The 12,981-nt window shown below is 55.6% G+C and overlaps 2 protein-coding genes across 4 annotated transcripts in view; both read left to right on the forward strand.

The window, feature by feature from the left end:
* The window catches only part of dbndd1 (dysbindin domain containing 1), a 177,088-nt gene that overhangs the window by 28,033 nt on the left and 136,074 nt on the right, over positions 1-12,981 (forward strand). The window lies entirely within an intron of this gene.
* Positions 1-12,981, forward strand: part of gse1b (Gse1 coiled-coil protein b) — a 35,987-nt gene that overhangs the window by 14,604 nt on the left and 8,402 nt on the right. For all 3 annotated transcript variants that reach the window (XM_060071439.1, XM_060071441.1, XM_060071440.1), the window contains exons 3-9: positions 1,014-1,222; positions 7,031-7,188; positions 7,580-7,777; positions 8,518-8,697; positions 8,870-9,240; positions 9,653-9,983; positions 11,994-12,691. In XM_060071439.1, the coding sequence (XP_059927422.1) occupies positions 1,014-1,222; positions 7,031-7,188; positions 7,580-7,777; positions 8,518-8,697; positions 8,870-9,240; positions 9,653-9,983; positions 11,994-12,691 (2,145 nt within the window). The remainder of the gene's footprint in view (positions 1-1,013; positions 1,223-7,030; positions 7,189-7,579; positions 7,778-8,517; positions 8,698-8,869; positions 9,241-9,652; positions 9,984-11,993; positions 12,692-12,981) is intronic.

Genomic DNA, 12,981 nt, shown 5'->3' on the forward strand with positions numbered 1-12,981 from the left:
AAAATGAAAAAAGTAGAAGGAAATGGAGGGAGGACATATGCAGAGGTACGACGTTGTGTGAGTCTGTGTGTCAGCGAACGCTGCTGCTGGCGAAGGAGAGAACAAGCAAGAGAGTTGTGAAGAGATGTGTCTGTGACGGTGACCACGCGGTGACCCTGCACTACAGGGTTTCCCCAGAGGGCTTGGTTAATGTGACACAGCAACAGCAAGGCAGAGAAGCTCATTGGGCCAGCACCTACCCCCTAGTGTGTGTGTGTGTGTGTGTGTGTGTGTGTGTGTGTGTGTGTGTGTGTGTGTGTGTGTGTGTGTGTGTGTGTGTGTGTGTGTGTGTGTGTGTGTGTGTGTGTGTGTGTGTGTCTCTGCGCATGTGATTACATTTGTGTTTGTGCGCACATGATTGCTTGTGTGTGTGCATATATTTGACTGTGTGTGTGTGTGTGAGTGCAGGGGATTGACTGCGTGAGTGTGTAAATGTGTGTGTGCATATGATTACATGTGTGTTTGTGTGCAAATGATTGCGTGTGTGTGCGTGTGCATGTAATTGACTGTGTGGGTGTGTGAGTGTGTATATATGTGTTTGTGTGCTTGTGATTGCTTTTGCACGTGCTTGTGTGTGTGTGTACGTGTGTGAACGTGGTTGCACAATTGAGCTCTGTTGTAGTCTTCAGTGTCAAGGCTGTGCTGCTCATCTTGATCACTGTCCCGCCATAATAGGAGCCTAGGGCCATCCATCTGGTCATGGCTGTGTGTGTGTGTGTGTGTGTGCACATGCCTCCCCCCCCCAACACACAAACATCTCTCACACATCACACACACCGTTTTTACTTCTTCCTGTAGTGCCATTACCATGTTTTAAATCCACGGCAGATTGCTTTTCCAAATGGTCTGTTTCCGTGCTAATGTTTTGGCTCTCCACATCACACGATGTTCTGCGGCGCGGGGCGCTGGTGTCTCCGCTTCGCGCCGCCTCCTCCGTACTTACGCCTCCTCCTCCTCTCCCCCCCCCCCCTCAGCCGCCTCGTCCATCAGCAGCGAGTCTTCCCCGGTGTCCTCCCCGGCCACCAACCACAGCTCCCCCGTCAGCACGCCGAAGCGCGGGCCCCTGGGCCCGGGGCCCATGCTGGTCCCCTCGGGGGGACACAGTGTGCCAAACACCCCTCCCGTCGTCACCATCGCGCCCACCAAGACCAGCAACGGCCTCTGGAGGAACGAGGGCCGCCAGGTAAAGTCACGCACACACCTTGGGGCACCAACGCACACACGTGAACACAAACGCACAAGCGGGAACACAAACGCACGCACGTGAAGACAAAGGCACCCGCGTGAACACCCCTGTGTTCGAGAGCCGCATGTCCGTTTGTCTGGAGGAGCCGGAACAAAAGGACTTGGTGCATGACACATCACAGACACAAAGCTGCAGACACACACCTGATATATATGCCGGCCCTCCACAGTCTCCCCACTTCCACTGTTGGATGGTCAGACCTGTGTCTGCACATTCTCTCTCCCTCCACATCGACCGTCAAGGCAGCCTTCCGGTTTTGTTTACTCCTGCACGCACGCACCTACTCACAATCGCGCACACACACACACACACACACACACACACACACACACACACACACACACACACACACACACACACACACACACACACACACCGGCTTAGTGCGGTATTATTGAAATATTTAGCCTTAACTCTTGGTGTGTCACAACACATTCGACTTATGCATGTGATACAACTCAGTGCTCTTTTTGAACCGGCCAGGCAAAATACTCCAGCCACAAATCCCCCCCAAGCCCCCCAGCCACCAAGCGCCCCACCCACCCCCACCCTAGTGGCGCTGGGTGTTAAACAATGACAGCTGCCACCGGGCCACAGAGGTGACGGCCTCAACGGCAAATCAACATCTGTGCTCGGCCCTCCTATCTCCACCCCTCTGGCCCCGGCTTAGCCCCACCCGCTGTGCCCTCCGCTGCCTCCCCCTCCCCCTCCCCCTCCCCCTCCGCCCTTAGAACTCTGCCCCAAGCCTCCCCCCTCCTCCTCCTCATCCATCCCTTTACACGCACGCACGCACGCAAGCGCACACCACCCTCTGCATCCTCTTCACTCAAGGCAGCCAAGTGCATCCCATTCTCTGCATCGCCACCCCGGGAGGGAGAGGGAGAGGGAGAGGGAGGGGGAGGGAGAGAGAGGGAGAGAGAGGGAGAGAGAGGGAGAGGGAGAGAGAGAGGGGGAGAGAGAGAGAGGGGGAGAGAGAGAGAGAGAGAGAGAGAGAGAGAGAGGGAGAGAGGGAGAGAGGGAGAGAGCGAGCTGCTTGCTTTGATAAGGAGTGGATTATGGATTATGGCCCTGCTTTAAGCCTTCTTATCGCGGCTCAGGGCTAATGGTGGAGGGCAAGCGGCCGGCGCCGGACAGCCCTGCGACACGCCGCCGCCATTTGGACGGGACGCGGCTACAGCGGCGCCCGCGATTGTTCCCCAGAGGGGACGTGTGTGTGTGTGTGTGTGTGTGTGTGTGGTGGAGCTGGGTGTTTTTATGTGTGCGGTGAGGGGGGAGGGGGGTTACGGGGGTCTGTGTGTGTGTGTGTGTGTGTGTGAGTAGAGGCGTCAAGGCTATTGTCCCTCTGGTCTGGGCCCCTCTGCTGACCTCTGCCATGCGGGGGCCACGGAACCTCACCCCACGGCCCCCCCGGCTCGGTCCAAGGGTCTCCCAAGGCCAGGGCGGAATGGCTCTTCCGCAGTGACATCACCCGTATCTCCCCCCCGCCCCCCGCCCTCTCTCGTCAGGGACTCGCCCCCTCCTCTCTCTCCATCCTCTCTCCTTTCCTCTCTTCTCTCTCCCTCTTCTCCCTTCTCTTTCTCCTTCTCTCCTCTCTCCTTTCTCTCTCCATTCTCTCTCTGTCACTCTCACTCTATCACACACACGCACGCGCACACACACACACACACACACACACACGCGCACACGGGCACACGGGAGAGAGAGACCCAGCATAGTGTAGGTTGTGTGAGCGTGAGGGGTCAGGCTGACTGAGCCATCGTGTCACTGGGTTTGGGATGCCAGTCCAGGGGCCACCCCCCCCTAACCCCCCATGGGGAGGTTAGGAGGGGGGGGGCGCGGTGGACAATGGGGAGAGAGATAGAGAGGGGTGAGGGGCTGGCCCCGGGGGGGTGGTTCAGTAGGGATGCTTCAGAGCTCTCCCCCCCACCCCCCTCCCTGTTTACGGTCTGCCGCTTCAGCAAGCCCATTTAACTCTGTGGTCACAAAGATCCACTCGAGTAGGGCACAGTCAAGCGCACACACACACACACACACACACACACACACACACACACACACACACACACACACACACACACACACACTGTGCTAGCCCCGTCCTGTCAAACAAAGACAGTTCTGTCTGACCAGCGGCTGCCACTCCTAATCACCAATCAGCAGGAGAGGGACGATGCAGAGAGGACGGGGTGAGGGGTCAGTAGGGGTGGTTGGAGGAGGGCGGGAGGAGGGCTGGATTGACGGAAGCCAACATGGCACTCGGATTCTTAACACCTGACGCTTGTTTTTCCTTTTTTTGGGGTCCTTTCTTCCGGGGGGACCCTGCCTCGACCCGCCTTACACAGGCACACACACACACACACACACACACAAATACCCCCACACACACACGCGCACACACACACACACACACACACACACACACACACACACACACACACACACACACACACACACACACACACACACACACACACACTAACACACACGACGAATGGATAAGTAGGCACACTGCTAGAATATGCAGGAGCTGCATTCTGCAAATCCTGCAAAAAGCGTGTGTTTGTGCAAACATCTGAACCTTGTATTCCATGCATAAGAGGGGTTGATTAGTGTGTCTCTCGCTGAGATATGAGCCTGTGTCTCTCTGAGGGGGGTCACAGGGAAGGCGTGGGGGAGTAGGGAGGGTTTGGGGGGAGAGGGGGGGAGTGTGTACAGTGCTTTGGCATTTTGCTTTAATGACTGCAGGAGTCTGTTCCCACTGCCGTCTGTAATTGCTTTTTAATTGGCAATTTGGATTCATAGCTCCATCTGAGGAGGGGTAAATGAGCCCTCCCGGATGAACAGGGTCTCCCATCCCCAAGCTAAAGGGTGCAAAGCCCCCTATAGGATGGCTTGCGTGAAGACACTTATTAATGAATGCATGCTTCAGGGAGTTTCCACGCATGCATGTACGTGGTTTGTGTTTTGTCTGTCGTGTTTGAAGATGATCTTATTTTGTTCCGTGTGCTAAGTCGAGCAGGGTTGACGTTGCGGTGTGTGTGTGTGTGCGCGTGCGTATGTGTTGTTGACCTTAGACACCGACAATAGTGAAACTCTGAGAACAACAGTCAGGTCATGTTTTTGACAAGTGGCGCCAACCTATCTCAGTCACACAGTTTCAGATTGAATCAGATACGGAAATAACACTCCATACATGTAGCAATATATATATATATATAAAAAATCAGTCCAGATTTCTTTCTGTTTAGCTGGGTCTGTTAATTTGATCTAAGCGGTCGCATTAGCTCAGAAATATATTCTGGCGTTGAATTAGTCTGCGCTCCCAGGGATAGTAGATTGTAAATCTTTTATTGCAGTTTAAACGTTGTTCTTTCACCTCCTATAGAGCAGGTGGCACGATTCCAACAAATCTTACACAGTGTTAAATGAATTGCATTTGGCATAAAATGAATAGCAGTGCTATGACACATCGTAACAGAACTATTGCTACCATATTTGCATTAATTAGACTGCATATTATTGTATACTAAATCTGCAGCATATGTAATCCTCCCTCGCCCCTGTTATTGGCTAGCGTCCTGTAGCCTGTTGCGCTTCCTACCATACTGTACCTCTTGAGGAACTCCACAGCATCTGCAATAGTAAGTCCATGCCCACTTACCTGTTAAACGCCCTGCTGTCGTGACGTGTGTGTTCATTTTACAGTGGCTCTCGTGTTAAAGGAGTGCACAATTTACTGGATATTGGTCAGCCAAAAAGATTTTGGTTGGAGTCTGACGCTTCTAGACGGCCACCCATCCATCGTTAGAGGAAACGGGGGGTTGTCGGGGGCCGGTGGGGGGCCGGTGGGGAGCCGGTGGGCTGCGGCGGCGTCTTGTGTTTTCCCAGATGGTGTGTGATTTTGACTTCTTTTGACGTATCTGAACCACTTTTCCACCCGGCTGCTCATCGGTACAGAGAGCTCACCTTTTCCCCTTGCGCACAAAGCTGTTAGGAGTGTGTGTGTGTGTGTGTGTGTGTGTGTGTGTGTGTGTGTGTGTGTGTGTGTGTGTGTGTGTGTGTGTGTGTGTGTGTGTGTGTGTGTGTGTGTGTGTGTGTGTGTGTGTGAATAAGTGGGGGGAGAGGGCAAATGCAAGGAGACTGCCAGGCCGCCCATTGAAGCGGAACAAACAACAAGGAGCAAATGGTAACGTTAAACTGCTTGAAAGAAAGGGAGATGGGTGGGGGTGGGGAGGGGGGAGTTAGGTCAGGGTGATGCTGAGTTGGGGCGTGAGGGATGGGACAGGGGTCGGGGGGGGGGGGTGGGGGGGCATTCGAGGAAGACGGCAAGGGATGGAGGCCCAAACATTAGAAGCATTCGATATGAGGTTTTAGCGCACCGGTGTCGGTCCGGGTCAGTGGCCTCGGAACAAGAGCCTGGAAGCAATAGCTCACTAAATGGGATTTATTTTATCTCTGGCAGAGAGAGAGGAAGACACAGAGAGTGAGGGAGAGAGAGAGAGAGAGAGAGAGAGAGAGAGAGAGAGAGAGAGAGAGAGAGAGAGAGAGAGGACAGCACGACTGTGAGAAGGTCTCTCTAATCCAAGGGAAGGCAGAGGTTAATCTCCAGGGGGCAAGACCTTCCTGCACTCCTCCTCCTCCTCTCTCCTCTCTCAACTGCCCGCAGTCTCTTTCATCCTCTCCCGTCTCCTCCCTCTCTCCGCTGCCTACTCTTTAACTCTGCAGAGCCAATGATACAGAGTCACCTCCCCGCTAGGAAACATCCCCCGTATCCCCACTACCCCAGCCCCTCTTCATCCTCGGGGGGCCGCATGTGTCTCTGTTCTGTGATTGCATTTATCGGCGCCGGTGGTGGGGGGGGTGGGGGGGAGAAACCAAAGCAGGAGAGAAACACACTCCCACTCTCCGCAGGACACCTTTGTTTGCCGCTCAAATGTTGAATGTTCCTGCTGGGCGTTTGTGTGTGTGTGTGTGTGTGTGTGTGTGTGTGTGTGTGTGTGTGTTGTGTGTTTATGTGTTTGTTGTAGATTTGGATAAGTGAGCTCAGGCTTGCAGCCAAATGGGAGATATGAGAGAGAGAGAGATGGAGGGAAAATGCTGGTGTGGCCTTTGTTTTCTCTCGGTAAATGTTACAGTGGCACTGGCACATCTCCTGCACGCACACACATGCACACTTTGTTGCTGGATCAAAGTCTGTTTCCGTGCGGACTCGCTGTTGTACGACATTGATCATAAGGGTGGCGCTGGCTGCTCAGCGAAACGAGGCGAGAAGCGGGGAAACTGGTGGCTGCTTAGTAATTATTTCCTCCTTCAGCTGTCTTCCCGTAACCGTTCAATTCAAGGTTCCCATTTTTTGTTTTTATCAGATCCTTTCACAGAGGTGTGTGTGTGTGTGTGTGTGTGTGTGTGTGTGTGTGTGTGTGTGTGTGTGTGTGTGTGTGTGTGTGTGTGTGTGTGTGTGTGTGTGTGTGTGTGTGTGTGTGTGTGTGTGTGTGTGTGTGTGTGTGTGACAGACTGTGAAAGGAAGCTAGGCAGTGGGAGGGAGGCTGGGGCTCCACAAACAGGCCTATTCTTCCTCTCTCTCAGGATGGGCTCCATGAGCATGGACAACCGTGGCGGTCACAGGCCCTCAGGAACAATGGCTAATCTCTCCATCTCCCTCTTTCTCTCTTCCACTCATTCCCCTTTCCTCTCTCTTCCTCTCTCTCTATCTCTTCCTCTCTCTATCTTTTTCTCTCCATGCAGTCAGAGTCGGGCCCCCGTGGGGCCAGCAGAGAGCGTGAGGGGGGCCTCTCCCAGGAGAAGGGTGGGCCCTCAGTCCCTGCTCACATCCTGGGAAACCCCTATGCCTTCGGGCTGAGCCCCGGCGCCGTGATGCAGGACTCCCGCTTCCAACCACTCAAGTGAGTCTTCGCAGTTATGAGTCACACCTCGAGCAGAGATGAACACTTCTCTAGAAGGTTGGCGTAGGGCTGCTCGACTATGGAGGAAAAAGTCAGAATCACGATTATTTTCAATCAAGATGGATTTAAATAGAGAAAACAAGATGCATTTATTCCGCACCAAAAATACACTTTGTAACTGAGAACCAAAATGTTGCAGCTGCTCTGCAATTTTTCTAAAACATTTAATGAAAAAAAGATCTGTTTGGTAATCGTTTGACGCTATAATCCAAATTGAAATCAAATTTCGATAGCTAGCCCAGCCCTAGCTTGACTTGTGTGGTTAGCCTCCTCCCGTTGCCCTGTGCACTCATCCCCTACGTTGCTCCTCTTCTTCTTCTGTGGTGCTCAGCCTGCCCCGACAGCTGCACGGACTGCCCCCTGGTGCCGTTCCCGAGGAGTACCTCCGCGGCTTCCGACCCTATGCCACCGCAGAGGAGGCCATGCGCATGCCCTCCCTGCCTATGGGCCTGGACCCCGCCACAGCCGCCGCCGCCGCCGCCTACTACCACCCCAGCTACCTGCCCCACCCCTCCTTCACCCCGTACAGGTGAGCAAACCAAGCGCACCCGTCCTGCCTGTGATCTCTCTGCAGGCGTCGCGTTTGTGGTGGATCGTGTACAGCATAGTGCAGCTAGCTGTTTGAAATGCGTGTGTGTGTGTGTGTGTGTGTGTGTGTGTGTGTGTGTGTGTGTGTGTGTGTGTGTGTGTGTGTGTGTGTGTGTGTGTGTGTGTGTGTGTGTGTGTGTGTGTGTGTGTGTGTGTTGACACCATGTGTGTGTACTTGTGTGCTTCCTTGGGGGTATGCAACGGACTCAAAGGACTGCAGCACCCGTCAACACACTCCACTGTAATGGATTTAATGAGACGAGCCATCTATGACACGCACACACACATAGCATTGCACGCACGCACACACACATACACGTGCTTGTGTGCGGCGTGTGAGGCTGCTGTGTACTAATAGAGGTGGGCTGACAGGGACTGTCTCTTCCTTGGAAGATGGAAGAGCCGGTGATGGAGCTCCTCTGGGAGTTGGAGACACACAGGTTAATGAAGCAGGCACTGCAGCACCACGGGGACCTCTTTATTTTATATTCTCTCACTCTCCTTCTCTCTCCTTCTCTTTCTCTCCCTCCTTTTTCTCTCTCTCTCACTTATTCTCTCTTTATATCTATCTCTCCATCTCTCTCTCTTCTTCTCTCTCCATCTCTCTCTCTCTCTCTCTCTCTCTCTCTCTCTCTCTCTCTCTCTCTCTCTCTCTCTCTCTCTCTCCCTTCCCCCTCTCAGGATGGACGACCCCTTCTGTCTCTCGGCGCTGAGGTCGCCCTTCTACTCCCTGCCGGGGGGCGGGGGCCTGCCGCCCCTACACCCCTCGGCCGTCCACATGCACCTGCCCGGCGTGCGCTACCCCGGGGACCTCTCGCACCCCTCCCTGTCCGCACTGCAGTCGGAGAGGCTGTCCGAGAGGTAACGCATGTGACTGCTGTGCAAGGAAAAAAAACCACCAATCCCCTGTAGACCCGCGCCTATAGAACTCCTGCTGTCCGTGGTGTGTGTTTTTGTGTGTGCGTGTGTGTGGGTGTGGGTGTTGTGTGACTCTTAACGGTGGCGTTCCGCTCTCTCCATCCTTCCCGTCCAGGCTCCAGCTGGAGGACGAGATTCGGCAGCGGGAGCGAGAGCGGGAACGGGAGCGGGAGCGCGAGAAAGAGAGGGAGCGCGAGGCGGAGCGCGAGAAGGAGCGGGAGAGGGAGCGCGAACGGGAGAGGGAGAGGGAGAAGGAGCTGGAGAGAGAGCGGGAGAGGGAACGGGAGCGGGAGCGCGAGAGGGAGCGAGAGCGGGAGAAGGAGCGGGAACGGGAGCGGGAGATGGAGAGGCAGAAGGAGCGGGCGCTCCGGGAGAAGGAGCTGCAGGTGGCCAAGGCCATGGAGAGCCACTACCTGGCCGAGCTGCACGCCATGCGGGGCCAGGAGGAGCGGAGCAAGCCAGAGAGACTCACCCCTAACCGGCCCGGTAAGCCCACCTCGTCGCCCTGGAGCCCGCTGATCACACGTACCGCTGTTCCCACGAGGGCTGAACGACTAATCTAATCTAACCGACATCGCAATGTCATAGAACGCGATTTGCAAATTGTAAAGGAAAACATTGTCACTATTATGTTTAGTGAAGTGAATCATACAGAACATATGGAACTTTATATAATACACATATAATCACAATTTGTTTATTTCCCCAAATCGTTCTGCCCTGGTTACTACACGTGTCATTGCTGTACTTTTTTCACCGTTGTAGTGTTAAAAGCATTGCCAATCAGACAAAGATATTTGTCTGCTTTAGGTTTCTGTCTTGTGCCGTTCATTCGTTGTCATTTCCCAACAAAGTCCTTACGTCTGCCCCCCCCCCCCCTCCTCCTCCTCCTCCGCAGACAAATCCAAAGAGGCGGTCCTTCCCGCCCCTAAGCCAATGCCGCCGGGGCTCCACCCGGCGATGGTCCAATCACACCACGGCGTGCCGGGCCTGGTCTCCGCCCACGGCCTCTACCTGGGGCCCGGCGGGGTGGGCACGGCCCTCACGTCGGCCATGATGCTGCAGCGGACCAATGAGGAGGAGCGCTGGTTGGCGCGGCAACGCAAGCTGCGGCAGGAGAAGGAGGACCGGCAGTACCAGGTGTCAGAGTTCCGGCAGCAGGTTCTGGAGCAGCACCTGGACCTGGGCCGGCCCGACGGGGCGCCGGAGCACCGCGCGGACGCACACAGGTGAGGGCGCACACACACCAGCACACGCAGGCACGCACACACGATAAACACAGACACACACACGATAAACACACACACACACACACACACACACACACACACACACGATAAACACACACACACACGATAGACACACAAACACACACACACGATAAACACACACACACACGTTAGACACACACACACACACGATAGACACACACACACACACACACACGATAGACACACACACACACACACACGATAAACACACACACACACGATAAACGCACACACACACACACACACACACGATAAACTCACACACACACACACGATAGACACACACACACAGACACACACACGATAAACACACACGATACACTCAGAGATAAACAGCGACACAGGACGGGCGCATACAGGTCCGGTCGCACACGCACACGCACACAAGACAAACACACACGCAAACAGCGACATACATACTCGTTTCTTCCAACTCTTCCCTCTCTTGCCTTGAACACGCCCATGCACACGGGGGCGTCTGGTTGACGGTGGTGCAGCCAGAGCTGTCCCGCCGGGGGACTGTTCGGGGTTCCCTCAGAGGCTGTCGGGCCAGGCTGTGTTCAGGCGGGACCGGGGGAAGCAAATGAACCCTGTCAGAAACCGTGGCGTTTGTTCTTTTGGGTCTGGTCTATTTCAGTCCCGCCTGGCGCGCGCACACACACACACACACACACACGCACACGCACACAGGATCACAGCGGCAGGGCGTTTAGGCGTTGATGCGCGGTGCAGGGCCCACTGGCTGCACTCCCGTTCAGAGTGGATGAGCAGCGTATAGAAAAGCTCATCAAGACAAAGGCTAATCCTCACTATACCTGGTTAAGCATATAAACCCCACTTTGTTTGTGTGTGTGTGTGTGTGTGTGTGTGTGTGTGTGTGTGTGTGTGTGTGTGTGTGTGTGTGTGTGTGACGGTGTGTGTGTGTGTGACGGTGTGTTTGTGTGTGGACGCGTCAGGAGATTAAGCAGAAGGGGGGGGGGGGGGGGGGGGGGGATTATTTACCAGGGTTAATGCTGAACTGCCAGAGTGCGCGGACCATACACATGTCGGCTATCAGTAACACGACAGTACAGTCAGAGCCGCGGGGCTGCAGATTGCAGATAAAACATGCGACCGCAAAGACACTAACGCAACCAGTAGGCCAGGGCCGTAATCTGATTGGCCCGGCGTTTCGCGGTGCCACCGACGAGCCTGATCAGGATCGAGGTCTCCACGTCCTCTCAGGGCTTTATTTAAACCTGCATATTTACAATGATTCTCTCTCCCCCCCCCCCTCCCCCGTATTATTCACTGTTCCTGTCCATGTCCTGCGACGCTTTACTTGCCTTCACATCCGTCCTGTCATCCTCTCCTGGCAATCCATCGCTCTTCCTCCCGTCTTTAAACGTCCCTCTCCACTGCCGCCGCCCTCCGTACACTCCCACCGACTGTTTTATTACATTTCCACTGCTTCTGTCATCCTCCGTGGTGATCCGTCACTATCTCCATTACCTGTGTCAGTCACACGTCTCTGTCTCTGCCAGCTGTCAGAGCAGCCTGTCATTTCTACCAAGCATCTCCCACACTAGACCTCCTCTTGAACTCCCCCAGTCCCCCCCCCCCCCCCCCCCCCCTGTGTGTGTGTGTGTGTGTGTGTGTGTGTGTGTGTGTGTGTGTGTGTGTGTGTGTGTGCGTGTGCGCGCGCATGGTTCCGTGCGTGTCATACTAAAACGGGCCCTGCAGATCAGAAGCAGCTCTGTATATCTGGAGGATAGATAGTGGGGCTGGGCCACATCCTCTCTCTGCTCCAGGCTACTCTGCCGCCGCCTGATAACACAGCTCCACACTCTCTCACACACACACACACACACACACACACACACACCCATGCATGCATATACACATACATACGCACACATATACATACCCCGATTCCCGGTTGGCTAGACCCAACGTGACCCCCCCTCCCTCTCTCATGTCTCCCGACAGATCTCTACAGAACCACCACGACCCCGGCAGCCGAGACCTCCTGTCCCACCTGGGCGCCCCGCCGCCCCTCATCTCCCCCAAGCCGCCCCAGCCGCCCCGGGAACACGTTGCCCCGCCCGCCACGCTATGGAACCCCGTCTCCCTCATCGACACGTCCTCCGACTCCCGCCGCAGCCACGAACCCTCGGGGCCCGTCCACTACGACCTCGGCCGCCTCGCCGCCGGGCCCCCCTCCTCCGTCAAGCACGAGGACGGGGGCCGGCGGCGGGACGGGGGCGTCATGGACAAGTACCCCCCGCCGCGGGGCCCGCCGGGCCTGCCCGAGCCCAGCACCTTCCTGGCGGAGCTGGAGAAGTCCACCCAGTCGTTCTTCAGCCAGCAGCGCGCCTCCCTGTCGCTCTCCAGCCAGTACAGCGACGTGGGCGGGGCCGGCAAGGGGGGCCCCGCCCACGGGGCCGGCATGAAGGCCTTCGCACCGGGACACCAGGGCCCCAGCCGGCACAGCCAGGGGCCCGCGGCGGTGGTCCTGCCGGGGGTCCCCGGGTTGGGGCTGGGGCTGAGCGGGTCCACCAGCCTGACGAGCGCGGGCGCGGGCCCCGAGACGCCGCTGGTCTTCGACGAGTTCCTGCAGCAGCACCGGCAGGCCGTCAGCAAGCTGGACCTGGAGGAGAGGAGGAGGAAGGAGGCCCGGGAGAAGGGTGGGTGGAGCTCAGAACACACACACACGCGCGCACGCACGCACATGCACAGATCCAGATCCAGGTACAGAGATAAAGATCCACACACACAGATACAGATAACCACACAAACAGATACAGATAAACACACAGATACAGACACTTACACACACACACACACACACACACACACACACCACACAAACAGATACAGATAAACACACAGATACAGACACACACACACAGGCACACACACACACAGATACAGATACACAATCACACACAGATACAGATAACCAGATACAGATACA

The sequence above is a fragment of the Gadus macrocephalus genome, chromosome 14 (genome assembly GCF_031168955.1).
Source record: "Gadus macrocephalus chromosome 14, ASM3116895v1".
NCBI classification, from domain to species: domain Eukaryota; kingdom Metazoa; phylum Chordata; class Actinopteri; order Gadiformes; family Gadidae; genus Gadus; species Gadus macrocephalus.